This window comes from Myxocyprinus asiaticus, chromosome 42 (assembly GCF_019703515.2).
Source record: "Myxocyprinus asiaticus isolate MX2 ecotype Aquarium Trade chromosome 42, UBuf_Myxa_2, whole genome shotgun sequence".
Lineage (NCBI taxonomy): Eukaryota > Metazoa > Chordata > Actinopteri > Cypriniformes > Catostomidae > Myxocyprinus > Myxocyprinus asiaticus.
The window spans coordinates 2,828,851-2,848,626 of NC_059385.1; the positions used below are offsets into that span (position 1 = coordinate 2,828,851).

General features: G+C 38.8%; 1 protein-coding gene across 1 annotated transcript; it reads left to right on the forward strand.

Annotated features, from left to right (window-relative positions):
* The first annotated feature begins 70 nt into the window (after positions 1 to 70).
* On the forward strand, positions 71 to 15,031 carry LOC127432308 (hypermethylated in cancer 2 protein-like). Its single transcript, XM_051683206.1, has 2 exons — positions 71 to 321; positions 9,116 to 15,031. The coding sequence occupies exon 2, from the start codon at positions 9,146 to 9,148 to the stop codon at positions 10,796 to 10,798; it is 1,653 nt and encodes a 550-aa protein (XP_051539166.1). The 5' UTR covers positions 71 to 321; positions 9,116 to 9,145; the 3' UTR covers positions 10,799 to 15,031.
* The last annotated feature ends 4,745 nt before the right edge of the window (positions 15,032 to 19,776 follow it).

A 19,776-nucleotide genomic window follows, 5' to 3' on the forward strand; every position in this document is an offset into this window, starting at 1 on the left:
GTGAAGATGCACATGACAGAGTCCCACACAAGGAGCATTGTCTTGCTAATCTGGCAACAGCAGCAGCAGGTCGCGGCACGTTACACCATCTCACCAGCCCAGGGCAGTTTCGTCAAATGAGCGAGTCTGGCTGGCAGAGGCAGGGCATTTCACCCTCTCTCTCTCTCTTTCGCCCCCTCTCTTTACTGCCTCTTATTCAAATGTGGGTCAGGGGTGAGGATTTCTAACGTCACACGAGCTCGCAAAGCAAGATGGCGTTTGGAAAGCTGTGAGATGTGAAAACAGGATGGCTGTTTGAAGAGCTACTGTCAATGCATTAAGGTAGAGATACGTCATTTTTTTTTTTTTTTTACAAAAGCTTTTTACATTTCGTTATAAACGCTCACTAGGGAAGCATAAACGGGGGAAATTGCGATCTAGTTTCTTGTCTTTTTAAACAAACATTGATTCCTCAAGCATATTGCTCTTGTCGCGTGCCCACTGGTGCTTTTAGTGTACACACACAGCGCGAGCGCAGCCTGGCAGAGGCAAATATGTGTGTGTTGTTTTATCAAAAGGCTCGTGCCTGCTTCAGTATGGTGCATGCAATACTTAAATGCATTCTTAAAGAGATGAAATAAACGTATAGTGTATCTTTATGTTTTAGCTTAAATGATTAGTCGATACCTTGATAACAAACGCCTGGCAAAACTGGATCGGTCGCCCTTTATGTGGACGACACTCTTGTTTCACCCCCCACCCTGTGTGCATTTCACCTTTTAACATGTATAATATTTGTGCTTGGCGTTAATGCATGCAATAAGATTATCATAATGAAGATTTGAGTTTTTCAGTGTTTGTTTCGGTGAATTCATGGACGCAAATCAGTATTTATGATTGGGGAAAAAATGGGAAAGTTGTTTGATGATGGGATCTGTTGAGTCTTGCCTGCTGTGTTTATGTGCTTGTACATTTACATCATAGACACGATTATGACTTGATTGCATTATGAAGAAACACTGCTGGAGTGATTATGAGTTTGTTTTTGTGTTTCTTTATTAGGGGGCTGATTGTTGCATTTGAGGTTGAATGACCAACTCGTTGTTGTTAGTGTTTAAAAGTGCGTTTGTTGTCTCGGTTCCTATTGCATTTTAATGATGCATGAGTCTTCTTTATTAAAATTGATGATTTTGCCTTGATATCATGAAGATGTTTCCTAAGGAACCTTATCTCATCTATTTTAATGGACTGGGGGAGGGGGCTTGTTTTACAGTGGTTGTTGGCTTGATCTGTAACATCTCATTAAAGGAACTCCCTATCTAGATGACAGCTTGCTTGAATAAGGCCTATAAGAACTTCATATCAATGATATGATGGAAAACTACATGCACTCAAAAAATATTTTAGTCTATTTTTAAGATCTACGCATTCCAATTTCATAACAAAATTCTATCAAATTGAACAGTGTAATTTTTTAACAAAATAACATTAATAAAACTTATCCCCAAGCACACTTTTTAGGTAGATATCTTGTATATCTGCTGTATATATTTTTGTATTTACAATTATATTTTTATGTGTAAGTGTCTGATAGCTGATATGTAGATCCAATGTTTAGTAGTTCTTTAGTTCTGCTTTTTAACACAATAACAGCTAAATAATCATTACAACAATTAAGACAACATGCATTATGAATATTTTGAAAAAGCATGTAAGCCATTATATTTATGCAAAGTTTTTTTTTTTTTTTTTTTTTTTAATCTGAATGGTCACACTTTATTTTTTGGGCTATGTCTGACTGTTTAAAATGCTTAAAATGTTATGCATTTTTAAAGTGAGAATGGATTTTATGTACATACATTTTAATGCATTAAAAAGGTACTTTTTCAGTTAAGATTATTTTAAACCGAGTTTAAATTGGCGGGGGAACAAACTGTGATAAATAGTAATAAAAAAACACCAGCCTATCTGTACTTCTGTGCATGCTGTTTTGATTAATATGTATGAAGGTAAACAAACTAGAAACTTGGTGTCTTTGGTAGTGAAGTGCTGTTGTTTAGGTCCATGGTCCAGTGTGGCTTATCTTTGAATTTTAGAGGTTGTGTCCAAATGTTTCTCAGCGAGCTCAAACTGGCCCTTTCATAATTGTTTTGTTGTCCTTCACAAAGGTATTTGAGTTGAGTCAAAGAAACTGAGAATAAAAGATGTTTAACAGATCTAAGTGGCATTCATGTTAAATCCAATCAATACTCGTATGAAAGGCAGGTTTTGGTTTCTGCTTTGAATAATGCAGATGATCAGATCTATTGAATGAATGGGGTGGGGACGTCCCTTGAAGACAGTTCATTTAGAGCAATTATCATTAAGAGAGTTACATTAGTTGAATTTGGGTTTAAATTTTGATGTATAGCACCTAACTAACTAAGAGTTTTGTCTGTTTCATTTTCAGAGAAACAGAATCTACACCCATTCATTTAAATTTACAATGTTTATGACGGCTTTATCTGTACATCTAGTCATGCCACCTGTACTCGTCTGGATGGAACTTTTAAGTAATGATGGAAAAGTATGACTGACTAGTTACGTTTCATATTCCCCTCATGCTTTTAAAAAGAAAATGTTAAAGGCTGGAAACCTTGTTCGTAGATTGGCAAAATGATTCAACAGCGGCTTATTGCTGTTCTTGACCAGAATAAAGGATGACTTTCAATTTAATAGTTTAGTTTGATCTTTTTAGACCAGTTTAGACATACATGCATATACAGCTCTGGAAAAAAATAATAGACCACTGAAAAATGATCAGTTTCTCTGGATTTACTATTTATAGTTATTTGAGTAAAATGAACTGCAAGGTCTTAGGTCAGTTAGGATCACTACTTTATTTTAAGACATGTCAGAATAATAGTAGAGAGTGATTTATTTCAGCTTTTATTTCTTTCATCACATTCCCAGTGGGTCAGAAGTTTACATACACTTTGTTAGTATTTGGTAGCATTGCTTTAAATTGTTTAACTTGGGTCAAATGTTTTGGCCCATTCCTCCAGACAGAACTGGTGTAACTGAGTCAGGTTTGTAGGCCTCCTTGCTCACACATGCTTTTTCAGTTCTGCCCACAAATGTTCTATCGGATTGAGATCAGGGCTTTGTGATGGCCACTCCAATACCTTGACTTTGTTGTCCTTAAGCCATTTTACCACAACTTTGGAGGTATGCTTGTGGTCATTGTCCATTTGGAAGACCCATTTGCGACTGAGCTTTAACTTCCTGGCTGATGTCTTGAGATGTTGCTTCAATATATCCACATAATTTCCTTCCTCATGATGCCATCTATTTTGTAAAGCACACCAGTCCCTCCTGCAGCAAAGCATCCCAACAACATGATGCTGCCACCCCCATGCTTCACGGTTGGGATGGTGTTCTTCAACTTGCAAGCCTCACCCTTTTTCCTCCAAACATAACAATGGTCATTATGGCCAAACAGTTCAATTTTTGTTTCATCAGACCAGAGAACATTTCTCCAAAAAGTAAGATCTTTGTCCCCATGTGCACTTGCAAACTGTAGTCTGGCTTTTTTTTATAGCAGTTTTGGAGCAGTGGCTTCTTCCTTGCTGAGCAGCTTTTCAGGTTATGTCGATATAGGACTCGTTTTACTGTGGATATAGATACTTGTTTACCTGTTTCCTCCAGCATCTTCACAAGGTTCTTTGCTGTTGTTTTTGGATTGATTTGCACTTTTCGCACCAAACTACGTTCAACTCTAGGAGACCGAATGCGTCTCTTTCCTGAGTGGTATGATGGCTGCGTGGTCCCATGGTGTTTATACTTGCGTACTATTGTTTGTACAGATGAACGTGGTACCTTCAGGCGTTTGGAAAATGCTCCAAAGGATGAACCAGACTTGTGGAGGTTCACAATTTTTTTTTAATTTCTTATGATTTTCCCATGATGTCAAGCAAAGGGGCACTGAGTTTGAAGGTAGGTCTTAAAATACATCCACAGGTACACCTCCAATTCAGTACACCTCCTATCAGAAGCTAATTGTCTAAAGGCTTGACATCATTTTCTGGAATTTTCCAAGCTGCTTAAAGTCACAGTTAACTTAGTGTGTAAACTTTTGACTCACTGCAATTGAGATATAGTCAATTCAAAGTGAAACAATAAAAAATGACTCGTATCATGCACAAAGTAGATGTCCTAAACGACTTGCCAAAACTATAGTTTGCCAATATGAAATATGTGGAGTGGTTAAAAAATGAGGTTTAATGACTTCAATCTAAGTGTATGTAAACTTCTGACTTCAACTGTAACTATAAATAGAAAATACAGAGACACTGATAATTTTGCAGTGGTCTCTTAATTTTTTCCAGAGCTGTATATGTCTGAATGTGCATGCATTGTGTGCATGTTGCTTGAAGGCATCACTTCTGGTCTGAAATCTTGTCCAACACGCTTGGCATGTTTTTGGTTGAGACCCTTTCAACTTGAAACCTTTTTAACCACCTCTTGTTAAATGCTAAAATAAGAAGTAAAACTTAGCAGATATTTTATGATTGTGTAGAAAAGCTGAAGAATATGAATATGATTTTATCTATTGAGGGTTATTCCAGGGTGGCCCAATCTGGTTTGTCAGATGTTTCAAGACGTGTTTGTTTCTTTCCCAAATTCACTAATTCTTTATTTACGGCTGCTCGGGGATGTGAAGCATTTTGTGTTTTGTGATCTTGGGTTTGGTTCCTGTTTTTTTTTAAAGCAGAAGTTTTGTAAAGATACTCTGAACATGCAGTATGCGCATGCAAATGTGCCTGGAATTATTTGCACCAATTATTGAGTCCACAAGGTGCGGCAACACTCACAATTGAGCCGTTGCTGTCACGGAGAAGGGATAGATGTAATCGCTACTAAACAACAGGGGACAAGTGTATGTGCACGTCAAGAATGTGTGTGAGGATGTCAGGAGATACCTGCATTTGAATAACTCGAGTCTGAAGGAATATAAAGACATCTTTATGGGTCTAAACTCCTGAAGAGAAATAGTCCAGAAATAGGCATGCGCCAACTGCCTGTATATGCATGCACAGTCAAATTAAGTATACTTTGAAAGGCTGAGTGTTCGATTGTAGATGCTAAACATTCGCAATTAAACTGAGCTTGGGCTGGGCTAAATTTTAGGGGCTAGTGGATCTTGTTTCTCCGGTATTCTAAAACTAACTTTAAACCCAGTTTCAACATCACAGATAATATGAATGAAAATCCAGATCAACTTTTGGTTTATTCACAAAATATAGTAACTGTATCTGGCCAACACTAAACAAATGCCTGAAATCTGCCACTGATTTCGAAGAGTGTATTTTAATAATCAATAGTGTAAGCTTAGTTAAAATTTTAAAGTCAAAATTGAACTTGACCATATTTACTTTCTTAATAAATATTCCTGGCCTTAATGTGCATGTTTCATTGTTGCACATAAAAATAAAATAAAATATATATATATATATTTTTTTTCTTGTAATCGCTGAAATGACTTTCCTTTTAGGCTGATGTCACCAATCCCTCTTATTTTTCAACCCCTCCCCTCCAACCACCTGGCTCCATTCTGGGATGTAACACCCACTTTTCATGATGCAATCAATTCCTAGTGGATAAAATCAAGTCCCGCCCGTTTCACTCAGAAATAGGCCTGGCTATTAAGTAAAGTGGGTTGTCACATTGACTTAAGTGCATTTATCAGCAGCTATCCAGACTAATACCTGTGTACTTTACACTTTAGTTTACAAAGTTGTGTTGTCACCTTTTATCATAAATCAATTTTTATGATTGGATTAAAAAGAGAAGCCATCTTTTAGCACAAAAAGTGATAACACTGAATAAAATGAACATGGGCTCTGGGCAAAGACCTTGCATTCTTCAGATAAGAAATATTCTGTGTTTTCATAGCTCTTGGTTAAGGTTGTTGCATTAGATTATTTGCATCAGGTTCTTCTGGCTTCCAGGTTTAACCAGGGTCTCCAGAGGCTAGTGGTTGTTTACAGTAAGCACTTACAATTAGCACTCTTATCAAGTTAACTCACCTAATGTCATTAAAATTAAGACCACATGGTTACAATTCCCCTACACTCCACTTTTTTGAGATTCTAGTTACCTTGAATCTTTACTCAAACATTAATTGTGTTCGGATGTTGTGGTTCTATTTTTAGCCCCCAAAAATCCACCAAAGGATGGATGTATGTTTACGTGGCTGGATCTCATGAATAATGTTTTGTTTCACCAAAGCCCTCTTTCATAACAGCAAAAGTGCTTGTGTTTTTACTGCATTAAGATAATAAAATCAGGGCCCCAGGGGTCCGTGCCACTGGATAAGCTTGTTTATGAGGTTAAACATACTCCTTGCCAGACTTGTTTACCCATGTTGTTACCGGTCCCTCGTGCACTTTGACTTTTTCAGACAACTGTCTGTCTGATTAGAGGAGATTGTTTCATCTGTGTTGGAACAAGTGGTTTTTGAGGAGAGGTCGAAATGTCGGCAAAGCGATTGGCAGACCAGCAGCATCTTAAGACATCTTATCTAAGACTCTTAGATAAATGCATTTTTTGAAATGTTGCTTGTCTGTTTTCCCCTTTTTTTGGGGGGTGGGGGTATAAAGTGCTATTGAAGTTTGCTCTAAGAAAAGTGGTTTATGCTATCAATGCAGTTCTTTAAGTGTACTCGGTGTACTTGAGGCCTATAAATACTGTATACTCTGAGAGATGGTATCATGGCGACGGGATTTAGTTTTAGGGCTGGGCATACTGGTTTTTATGTTACAGGTAAATGGAGATGATGGAGATGCCTAACCTTTGTTCTGAATGTAAACATGAGCAATGTTTGTGTGACAAGCTAAATTATGTTAAAAATCTGTTTTTCTTTAAAGTAAATGAAGTAAACCTCTTATGCATGTTTTTTGTTCCTTACAATGTTTCTTTTTACTTAAAAACAACAATATTGGCTAATCATTCCCAATATGTTTTTAATATGTTTTCTCCCCAAAATTAGTTATGTCTGTTACAAGATGATGGTAAATATTCCAGAGTTACATAGAGCATCACCAATTTCAACAGCCATGTTGAATTTATGTTGTCATAAATTAAGCAAACACAATGACAAATAAAAAGGACAGTCATACAGTTATGAGGAAGGGCCAAAGGTAGTCACAAATAGTAGTTCTGATGTATTAATTTCTTGAAGCTTTTAAAGATCTATCCATTGTAGTGTACACAATGCATCAGAGTGTTAGATGAGAAGGGTTTCTTGATATATTATTTTACATAAATCGTCTTTGCTGTGCCATTGCCAGAAGTGAAATATCAAATTCCATGTTTATTTTATCACACAACATCCAGAGTCAAGCAGTCTTGAACTTAGAATTCTGCTGACTGATTCCTATTCTGACCCCATTATTGGTTTTGGCTCAGTTGCACACTACCATCATGAATTAGCTATAAATAGTTCATCTGTGTTAGACTTCACTGGAACAGCTGATACAAATTCAGCGTAGTAAATGCATAAATAGATCTGTTGTTTTATGATAATAAGGTGTTAGACACCTCTGTTGAACTTTAGAAATATTATTATTTTGGTCCTGAAATATATGGCTTCAATATAAATTTGTTTCATTATTGATTTCAGTGGATCTAATATACAAGCACAACCATTTGCAATAACCCAGTACAAAAAGAGTTTTAAGTCAGATGTACCTCAAGGACGGGAACTCCACCTTTGCTATTTCTTGTTAAAAAAATTCACAGATATGGCATTGAGCAATCACAACATGACGTTGCAAATGTGAAGATGTGTTTGGTCATTGTGCAAAGAGGATTTCTGGTTAAATAAAGTCTTGTTGACTGGCAGAAGTTGTCTTTGCTGCATTACAAAGATTCTGCTGCAAGCTGAGGCCTGTTCACCCACTGGAAAGGGTGCTGGTTTACCTGATTCCCACCACACCCTTGGTGATCTCCCAGCTCGGGTTTCAAGCTGTCCATCACACAAGCCAGCCAGTGAAGTCCACTAGCATTTTTCACCCAACCCCCATATCACAACAAAGGGACTGACCCTGGAGGCTGGCATTAATGACTGTTTGCAGGAACGTTAAGCCTTTGTGGACGCCCAGAGAAGAAAATAATTTGTTACTTTTCAGACCTTTCTTTCCTTCTCTGTATTAAGCTGAAAGCTAAGAATTTGTATACTCTTATGTATATGATGCCAGCTTTTAGGTGCTATCAATAGAGGTCCAGCTTTTTTTTACAAGCATGTTCTGACAGCATGCACCATAGTGTTGTGCTTGGAATTTTAAATTAAGGCCATGGAATTCTTTAAGAATTCATGTGAGACCATGTGTGCCCTTTTCTGGTTGGATCTATTAATGTGAATTGGATTGATGCTAAATGGTTTGGAAAGTAACCTAAAATGAAATGGAAAAAAAGAGTAGGTTTTATTAAAAGAAGACCAAATAGATTACATTGAAAGACTTAATTGGAAGAAAGAAATTAATAGTATTTTGGACAAATGTTTAAAATGGTGTACAAATGAGATAAATACTACAGGAATATCAGTGGCCTAAAAAAGCTTCTTTTATTTTTTTTATTGTACACATGGTGGCTGCCTTGTTGATCACATTGCCGGCTATGTTTTCAACCAATTTAATAAACACAAACTTACATCAAACTCTGAAATCTTTCAACATTTTTAGTGCTACAGTCAACCTGTGGTTACATTGCATAAGCACCATGGGTGCTCCAGAGCTGGTGAGGGCAGCAGGTAGGTTTATGCTGGGGTATCAGTTCTGTATAAGAAGACAAGTGTCAGTCAAACAAACATGCTGTGCTTCTCACTTCTAAATTTGTGCAACCTCATTTCCTTAACTTGCTTCCTTTCCTTGTGTCCAAGCTCCTCCCTCATGGGATGCCAGATTTTGATCCATTTTGGGGTCACTGGCTCAGACAAAGGAGCAAGGAAGCATTAATTAGGGTATTGAGAAGCACCCATGAAGTTATTTGGTGCACCTTTAATGTAAGCTTTCAAACAAAGGTTTTCTATAGGACATAAAACTATACTGAGTTTTGTTTTTTGCAATGACTAACTTATTTTTTTTTTCTCTTTTAGGTTTTATAGGTTAAGAAAAAGAAGTTGGAAATGGAATTGCCAAATCATGCCAAACAATTGCTGCTGCAGCTGAACCAACAAAGAGCCAAAGGTTATCTGTGTGATGTGATCATAGTTGTAGAAAATGCCCTTTTTCGGGCACACAAGAACATCCTGGCAGCCAGCAGTATCTATTTCAAATCCCTTATCCTTCATGACAACTTGATTAACCTAGACACGGACATGGTCAACCCGTCGGTTTTCCGGCAGGTTCTAGACTTCATTTACACTGGCAAGCTTTTGTCCTCCGATCAGTTCAGTGACCACAATTTCAATGCCCTTCTGACAGCAGCAAGCTACCTCCAACTTCATGACCTGGCTGCTCTCTGCAGAAAGAAGCTTAAGCGCAATGGAAGATCCCTTCTTAATAAACCCACAACCCCTTCCAATGGAAGAAATTCTAGGAACCAAAGGTTGTCTTCTACACCTGTAACTCCAAACAAAATGTCAGGGTTAAAAGACAGTGAGAAGACGAAGAGGCAGGAGGAACTACTCAAAGATGACTTGTCTGAGGATGAGATTTTTGTGAGAAACTCCACAAATTCAATCAGTCCCTCTACGATTAAAAACGGAAACAATGGTAACAGCAGTTGTGGCATGCAGGAACTTGGTCTAGACCTTTCCAAGAAAAGCCCCTCAGGGAGCACAGCCACCGAAGAAGTAAGTCCCAGCAGTATCCCACAAGAATCACCTCAATCTGCCTCAGAATCCACAGCCAACAGTGCCTCATTTGATGAGAACACCAACACGCAGAACCTCACTGGGGGAGAGCCCATGGACCTTGGTGGAGGTGAATGTGAAGAGAACCAACCACCTCCGGACATGGACCAGCATAAAAGTTCCCGTCAGGTTACACGACAGAGGCGGCAACCCAAGAGTGAAGGCAACAGGGGTGAAGACCCGGATCAAGGGCCTTTACCCAATGGAGTTGCCAAAAGATTGAATGTGACTGGTAGAAATGGCAACTCTGAACTGTACTTCCAGTGCAAAGATGAGGAAGACTGTTTAGAGAATGAGCAAAGTGAAGAGAGTGGACAGAGCGAGAGCGAAGGTGGACGGAATAGCACCAATTACATCTATCGCCAGGAAGGCTTTGAGCCTGCCCTTGGTGACAACCTTTACGTTTGTATCCCCTGTGGTAAAGGGTTCCCGAGCTCTGAGGAGCTCAATGCCCATGTGGAGACCCACACAGAGGAAGAGCTGTACATCAAAGAGGAGGATGATGATTCTTATCCAAAGGAAGATGAAGTAGAAGCAGAAGACTTGTCTTCACAAATAACCCATGTCCAAGGCACAGAGTCGCGTCGCTTCAGCTGCTCAGTCTGCAACAAGAGCTACAAAGATCCGGCCACTCTCCGTCAACACGAGAAGACCCACTGGCTTACCCGTCCCTTCCCCTGTAACATCTGTGGCAAGATGTTCACCCAACGTGGCACCATGACGCGCCACATGCGCAGCCATCTGGGGCTGAAGCCCTTCGCCTGTGAAGAGTGCGGCATGCGCTTTACCCGCCAATACCGGCTCACAGAGCACATGCGGGTGCACTCAGGTGAGAAGCCGTACGAATGTCAGCTATGTGGGGGCAAGTTTACCCAGCAGCGTAACCTCATTAGCCACCTACGAATGCATACCTCCCCGTCATAAGCCAAAGACACCTTGAACAGGATACCCTCAGCAAAAAGAGACCACGCACACATCTTTCTTTGAAGTCCACCGCAAGGAACGGATAACCCAAAGCAGGATTCTTTTCTGCTCTGACTAGACTAGAGGAGCCATTCAAACAAGGATCCCTAACAATGGAAAGATTAAACCAATCGGTATGATTTTATAGGCTTATAATTTTTGTTTTAATTTTGCTGTGAATGTAAAACTGGTATACTGATGCTGTTGTATGACTCCAACCACTGCAATCTATGTGTTGGTTTTATAAGTCTCAAGTCCATGTGGTCTGTCTTGATTGTTATTTTGGTATCCCAGAGCATATTCTTTCTTTTCATTCTTGGTCATTCAAAGAGTATCGCTAATGGCCTGAACAGAGAGTTCTGGTGGTATGTATTATGTAGAACTCTCAACAAAGTTTAGGCTATGACCAAGTTATTCTATGCGCATTAATGTATTGTGAATTTAAAAGGTTCAAATTCTTTGAAGTGTCTCTAAGGGTCTCAGACATAGTGTTGTCAGACTTGCGAGATAGCTTGTCTGTTGTTATTTGTACGGTATTTCATGAAAGCTTTGTGCATCCAACCAAACATTTCCCAGTATGCCTACTCTGTACCTCGTACCAATTGGCTTATTCTAGCTGTAGCTGGGAAACCATCTTTAAACTTTTGGACTGTAACAGGACCTTCTGTGGATCATCGACAGAGATATTGGAGCTTTTGAGATTGCTATACCTTAATATACCTTGCTGTATCCCACCTACATCTGGACGTAAGCCAATGGCAACGTGGTGACGAAAGGCCATGGGCATCCTTTAAGCCGTGTCATGTACTCGAATAGTATATATGGGTTTACTCTCAAAGAAAAGCCAAACCTAAAGGTACTTGTTTTAAGATTTACTTTAGATAACTTATTGATATGCTTTTGTGAATGTTTTAACTGGAAGTTCTTTCGATTATTTCTTTTGGGATCAGAGAGGGCTGGGTTGGTTCGGGTGATGGGTTGGGTAGCATTCGTTTTAGTGACGTTGAACTTAAAAAAAATCCATTGGTACTGTTATTTTTCCACTTTTTTACGTTTTTCCCTTCACTGAAAAAAGGCAAGTCCATACGGTCTTGTCACATTGCTACCTCTTAATTCTTGAGAACAATACATTCATTGGACATATTGAGGTCTCTGAATATACAGTAGATGTGTAAAATTTGCTGAGGCTTTTAAAGTAGTTGTAACCTACCCATCAACAAAGGTTTTAAGTTTTAAAAGCATTAATGTAGGCTATAGCTTCTTTGGGCGCATGTATTTAAGATATTGAAAGTTTTATGTCAGAGAAATCCAAAGAGAAATTGTAATATTGGGGAGAATGGCAGATGTTTCATGTAGAATATCCCTACCAAAGGTTTTAGATTACATTGCAGGAGGTAAGGATGTAATTTTTGTCTTTTAGTTTTTGACAAAGAGCAATGTAGTGGTTGCGTTAGTTTGTACTTGACATTTACTAAAAAAAAAACAGTGAACTTGCTTCTGCCGGTTGGTGGGCCGGTGGCTTTCCATTTGTGAAGTTTACAATAGTTTTTCAATAGTGTATTTGGGTTTCTTTCATTGTCTGCAGAGGGACTTTGAAGATGTTCAGAAGGACTAATTTATTTTAGTTCAGACCAAGAGAAAACAAGAGTAGCAGGTGTCTTTGTGTTACATGTCAACCATATGTGGAAAGCTTACTGAGTGAGGAATTAATGCAGTGATGCTAAGTAACATGGCATTGCATAAAAAAACATTATCATTTATTAATTCGAGGTATAGGAATGATGTATATGCATGTTGAAAGAATTTAAGGTTATTCAAAATGCTGGTAATTGTGTTGGGTGAATGTTACATTGTCAGTGTTAGGTAAATGCTGATGTATGTATTTATCGTTCAGTGCTGAAATTTCTTGCTGCCATCTTCTTCATTTCATAACTCGGTTACAGATTAAGTTTTTTCGCCAATCCAAGTGCATCACATTCCATGTGTAATTCTTAGCCTTCTTATTGTTAAAGTCTTAATGGCATTTCTTTTTTGGGTCGTTTTCTCCAAAGTCTTGTGTTTTGGCTTGCTAACGATGAACTTTGTGGTGAAGCTATAGTCATTTTAAATGGAGCACTGTTTACACTTTCCTGGAATCCTATATATTTTTAATTCGCCTTTTACATTAAATTCATCTCCTTTAGTTTATTTAAGTCAAGACACTGGAGACATTTGTACTGCGCTTATAATTTCACCTCATTCCATTACTGCCCAATATTACTGATTGCCACATGTTCAAAAGTGTTAAACGATTGTTATTGATTAGAGTCATGTCATTGCAGTATTGCACACCAAAGGTAACCAAAATAGCCAATGATACACTATGTGGCCAAAAGTTTGTGGACACCATATGTGCTTGATGAACCTTCAATTTCAAAACCATAGGCATCAATTTCTCCCTTTGCTGTAATAACAGCTTCCACTCTTCTGGGAAGGCTTTCCACTATACTGTATGTAGTAACATGGCTGCAGGGATTTGCTCTCATTCAGACTCAAGTGCATCACGTCCGGCACTGATGTTGGGCGATGGGGCCTGGCTTTCAGTTGGCATTTCAATTCACCCCAAAAGTGATCAGTGGGGTTCAGGTCTGGGCTTTGTTCAGGCCAGTCAATTTCTTCCACATCAGACACAGTAAACCATTTCTTTATGGACTTTGCTTTGTGCACAGGGGCATTGTCATGCTGAAATAGAAAAGGGCTCTCCCCAAACAGTTGCCATAATGTTGGAAGCACTGAATGCCCTAGAATGCCATTGTTTGGAGTAGAATTATGATTTATCTTCACTGGTATTAACGGAGTAATCAAACTCTTTAATTAGAAGGGGGTGTCCACATATTTTTGGCCATATAGTGTATTTAACTTTAACTGAATGAATGATGGTCACCAATAAGTCTTATGTTTCTTAGGCATTCTTATCTTGGAGTTTGTTTTGTTAGTGTAATTAGTGCGCTCTGGCGTTGATGCACACCTCAACTCAGGGAGACTATTTTAAACCATTTTTATGTACTATACAGGATTCCAGGAAACAGTTCCCATTGATATCTTGCTAATTTACAAGCACATAGTTCGAACAACTTAAAGAACCGATGTTTTGGGTTAATAAGATGCTCTATTGTCGATTCCAGCATTTATGACTATAGCTGTGAGAACTGGGAGAGTTGAAAAAGGATGACAAAAAGTTTCAAATTGTGACAATAATGTTTCTACTTCAAATCTTCAGGGATAGTTCTGCATATTTTGAAATGTGGAGCATTCAACTACATTTGTAAGACCGTGTCAATACTGTGTCAATTTCTGTATTTTAATGAAAGAAAAGCAAAACACTAGTTTCCTACGAAATAAATTTTACGAGAGTGCGTTCCCATTTCAAAACAACACCTTCGACAAAAAGAGTCAAGAGATGTACGTTGAAGAATTGTACTTTTAAGTTCGAGTTTTTGAAAAAAAAGAAAGGAAAAAAAAAAAGAAAAAAAAAACATTCTAGTAAGCGCAAAATGTATAAACAAATAAGATAAAAGCTCATACCCAAATTTTCTGACTATTTTCTAAACCAAAGCACATTGATTGATTGATTGATTGATTGACAGCTTGTCTGACATAAAGATACTTGTGCATAAAATCTCATTGTTTACATAAACTCTTACAGTTGCAGACCTCAGGTGAGGGGAGGCCAGTTTGAATATGCTTCTGTGTAGGTCACCATCTTAAAACGGAAGTGAAACAAATCGTAACTGTGTCTTACCCTGTTGACGTAGCCAAATGCTTTGAGCTGGCTTCTACATTATGGATTTTACCACTTGATTTACGATTGGCCCTTTAAAATGTGCAGAGATATCCCTTATGAAAATCATATCGTCGTTGAACTCAATATTTGTATGAATCTGCTGCTTTTTTCTTTTTAAATATGTAAATACGCATGAATAACTACGTTCTCATTTACCTCAAAGAAACTTTTTAGGACTTGCTGCATATATAGTATATATAAATATAAATAAATATATTTTATTTTTGATTTTTTTGAGAGCTTAATCGGTTTATTTTTTTCTTTCCGTCTTATTATTTTGTTTTTAATTTGTTTTTATGTATTCTGAGCTGCCTGTTTTAATTTGTCCACAAAAGAAGCAAGTTAAAAAGCGACTGGCCTCTCCTCTCTCATCATTGGTGCAAACACTTACTGACAGTGTTCACTTTTTATATCAAATGTCTATTGTCAGTGATGAATGTATTTATTTGTCTGATCCTGTTTTCACTTTTTAAGAGTTCACTTTGGGTGAGACGAGGTGTTTTCAGGGTCAGGGTTTATTCTGTTGTAGTAAGCCGAGCGGTAAATAAAAATAAGTGACACAAAACAGATCATTTTCAAACCTGTGAAGATATAGACATGAGGAATGTATTTCTCCCATGAAGTGTCCGTCATAAACATGGTTCTGTAATCTTAAATCACTCAAAGCATGCATGTGCTCTCGATCATGCATTTTCTTGTCATGGACACTTTGAAATGCTGATTAAACGTTCTCTGTGTTTATATGCCTCTGCCTACCGATACAGGAAGTTATCATTTAGAATTGTGTCAAAGGCATTCGAGGTTTTGTTTTTCTGTCCCGAAAGCTTCGGTGTTGTCACGTGCTATTATTCAAGGCCGTTCAATTCCGTTTTCTTTCTTTGGGATAGTTTATCTATAAAATGCCCAACAGAGCCAAAGGTTTTTTTTTTTTTCGTTTTTTTTCTTCGTAAAAACGCTACACATCTGACAGTAAAAGCAAGCAATAAATATACATCTTGTTTCTATAAGATCAAATATCTTTAAGCTTTATAAAATGCACTTTCTACGTTCTCACTGAGGTCCTGTAGATCTATGCGATGCACCATATCAGTTATTTTAAATGGAAAATGTTTACTTCAGTTGCGATGCTTTAAGTAAACTCAAAGATTAATGACAAAATATAAAAATCTCGCACTGTTTGCTGCTAATGTGTAGTTTTGTCTGATTATTCTACATATCCCATTTAGTGTTATACTTCAGAACATCGCCTCCGTCATTATAACCGGTACGTAAGCATTCGCTGGGACCTCAAGTTACCAAAACAACCCAAACTAACTAAACCAAAGCCAGATTTACAAGCATGTGCATAGCAGGTGGGCATTTGTCCATATGTTTTTACTTAAACGCCATATCACGTTGAAATGCCCTATTAGCGCTAGTCATACGGCTAGCCTGTCAAACTCCCTTCAGAACCCTTTTTTTTTTTTTGTCTTTATAAGCATTCCAATAACTTTTATACGGCAATTAATATTGATCTTCACAACTTTGAAAAAGGAAAAATTAGTAAGTATTTTAGTTTAAGGAAATTTGGAAGGAAAAATGTTAGCAAAATGTTTGCATTAACATTAGTGATAGCTAAATGCAGCCTAAGTTTTGTGCTCTTGTGAATGGAGACAAGTCAGTCGCCCTTGCTGATTATTTGTTTTTGGTCAGCTTTGAACATGGCTCGCAGACAACACCGCAGTTTCACGTTCCAGTTCCTCAGAGAGCTTGTATTCAGGTCAGAGCTACATGCCGCATGCAGCTCAAATTCTGTGTCATTTGAATAAAACACGGTGTACAGAGCTCATCGCATTCACAGTCTTAATGTACAGCTACGAGAAGTCATTTTAGAATCTTTTCATTAAAATCTTGATCAAAAAAATCCTGTTTCTCCTTGTCTTTTTGTGTGTGCGTCCACATCAAATTGCCTTAATTTTTCAGGTTTCTTCTCCACAGTTTTCTGCAAAGATTTAAACTCAATCCAGTAAATTCAGTTTAAAGGGGAGTTCACACAAATATTAAAGTTCTGTCATCATTTATTCATATTGTTCCTAACCTGTTGGTTTGGACTTTCTTTGCCTGAATTTCTCAAGGAGAAATTTTGAAGAATGTTTTTTTTTTTTTTTTCTCCATACAATGCAAGTGACCAGGGCTGGATTGGTAATCTGGCATACCGGGCATTTTCCCGGTGGGCCGATGCACTTTGGGGCCGATCAGGGGCGGACTGGCCATCGGGAGAACCAGGCGGGCTGGTGGGTCGGCCGCGTAACGGGCCGAATGGGCCACGATAAGCTGAAATGAGCTGCTGCGTTATGCAGAACGGGCCACAAAACGGCGCCGTGATATGCCGAAGGGGGCAGCAATATGCAGAAAAGGACAGCGAACCCCCCACCTGCCAGGGCCAGTTGCTATGTAAAATCCTGGGCCTATTTCTCTTCCCAGTCCACCCCTGCAAGTGACTGTCAGTCGCTAACATCTCCTGCCTAACAAACGGTTAACTTTTATATTCTTTAACTTTTATAATCTTGTGTTCCATGGAGTAAAGTCATGGCGTTGCAGGTGTTATTTGAGGGAGAGACATTCTCAATGTAGACAGAATTTGATCGTGCAAACAGAGTCATTATTATCTGCAACCTGGTCTCATTGAAACCCGTTACTATACCTACACTTTTGCAAAATGATTTTAAAATGGCTCGTTGTGCGTATTGCGGCAGTATCCTGGTTAAATGTACACAGAGGCGCTACAACAATAATGACATTTATTCACTTTTACACATCACGAGTAAAACGAGATTATCAGTTCATAAATGCTTTTTACTCTGTTCCTCACACAATGCGATTTTATGACAACTGAACAATTTTACTATAGCGCATGACTCATTTTAACATTTGCATCACATAACTAACTACACTTACAAACTTGTTCAAGAGTGATCAAATTGTGCAGTAGCTCAACTGATAGAGTGTTGCACTTGCGATGCAAAGGACCTGGGTATGAGTCACGAAGAGCACACGAGTGGACACGTGAGCCAAAAGTGTCATAGAAGCACCACAAAATGACGAGGTTGTTGCAGCAATCATGTTTTTCATTCAACCCGATCTCATGAAAATTCGTACATAATTTACGAGGTGGCTATTTCGTATGATCTTGATCTTGATGATTTTGTTTGCATAAGCTTGTACGACCTCATCACGTGCAAATTCCCGGATATCTAATGCAGAGGTGTTAAGGACATACTTATTAATTTTATGCCCTTATCTAAACTTAACCAATCAGTAGAGTGTGTAAACATGATAGGACGCTGTTGTGCGTGACAGAAGCAAGTAGTTGTCGCGTGTTAGATGGAAACGATGTCCAGCGACGTCATTGGCTGTAGTGAAAGTCGTAGAATTCAAACGAGTGCAGTCGCATGATATAATACGCATTAGCCAAATTTAGAAAAGTCGTACAAATCCTGACAATTTCGCTGTGAGTGTGTGTAGTTTTCATCTCACATTTGTTTTGGCTGTCAGTATCGATTATGTTTAAGGGTTAGGGTAGGGAGGTCAGTTTTGTTCATTTTCAACTTGACTGAGCATTCACCTTGACCTCATCTGTTTGGGACGACATTTATCTCCTTTTAAGTGCAACACAGTGGACATTTCACCTCGGAAGGAGCCAGGTAATATCATTTTGCAAAAATGTTGCCACGGTTACGTAATTTTCACGAGATCAGGCTGAATGTTTTTTTGGAAGAGACTGTACATTTTAAATGTGTGTGTGTGTGTGTGTGTGTGTGTGTGTGTATATATAATATGTATATATATATGCTTAAAGTGAATTTTGTTAATGTTTAGGATCACACTAAAATATAGATGACCTCCAAGCTAACAGACTTAAAGCCACAAAACCCTAAACATTATGCTTAGTTAAATCTAACTAAGTCTAGTTACATTGTCAATTGCATTTTGCTTTCTGCGACGCCCACCATCCAGTTCCACATTTAGACTGAACGCTGCAAGACGTGTTGGGTTGGAGAGCCCGGGGGTCACCGATGATTAATGACGGGCGGGTGAGAAGGAACCTGGTCCCCTCCCCCCAGCTGGGCTCTAACCGGTCGTGGCACAAGGGGTTCGTCTGCCATCTGGGAGCCCCTCTCTGAGCTTCACCAATCAGAGGTGGCCACTGGCCCCTTCACCAGCCCTTTTCTTTCCCCTCTGCCTGGCCCTCTGCTCCGCATTCTCTGGGCCATTTTGAACGGCCCTCCTTTTGTTCCCCCCAAGCTTGCCAGTGTATGTCAAGAGGCCAGCGTGCCCCTCCCTACCCCGAGGTAAAAGAGGGTTGGCATTTTTATGGTCCTTGTGTGGTTGATTCTACGGGTGCTATTAAGCCACGCCTCAAGTGGTGTCACATGCCAAATGACCCTGAATGGGGTCAGTTTCAGGCACAATGAGTTGTATGTTGATGCCGTCTCCCCTTGCTCTCCCCCGTCTGCCAAGTATAGATTAACCATAGACACATCTGCGAGGAGGCAAAATCACATGTAGATCTTGCAGCAAACACTTAAATGCATGAAAGGCCATTCAGCGTCTAATGCCCATGGTTGGGGCATCTGCTGCATGATGCAAATTCGTATTTTAAAATTTTGCTCTTAATGTTTTAGGTGGTGTTTTCTAAGGCAAGCATCACTATTACTATCCTTAACCCTGACTCTGAAGTATCAAACTTAAGCACTTCAAATACGTACATTTTGTGGCTTGTTGAGGAGAGGCGTGATTATTACTTTTCTAAGATATCAGACTTAAGAATTATGCTTGACTGTTGATAATCGTGCCAAAAGCCAATAGACATGCACTGAAGGAGCTATATTGAGAGACTAGAATATCATCGAGACTTGGGGATGGACCAACATAGTCTCATGACAACTCGTAATAATGATGACGTCTTTCATGAATATCTCACAATTTCTTGTATTAATTATTACAACTTGCATTAAGACCGAATTGGGGTGGACTCTCTTCAGTTGGGCCAGTAATCAACCACCAAGTAACCACCCAGAACACCTTAGCAACACGCTAACATTCAGAACACCTTAGGCCACATCCACACTAATGC

Coding starts and splice junctions, on each gene's coding strand:
- LOC127432308 (XM_051683206.1), top strand. CDS start 9,146: ATGGAATTGCCAAATCATGCCAAACAATTGCTGCTGCAGCTGAACCAA.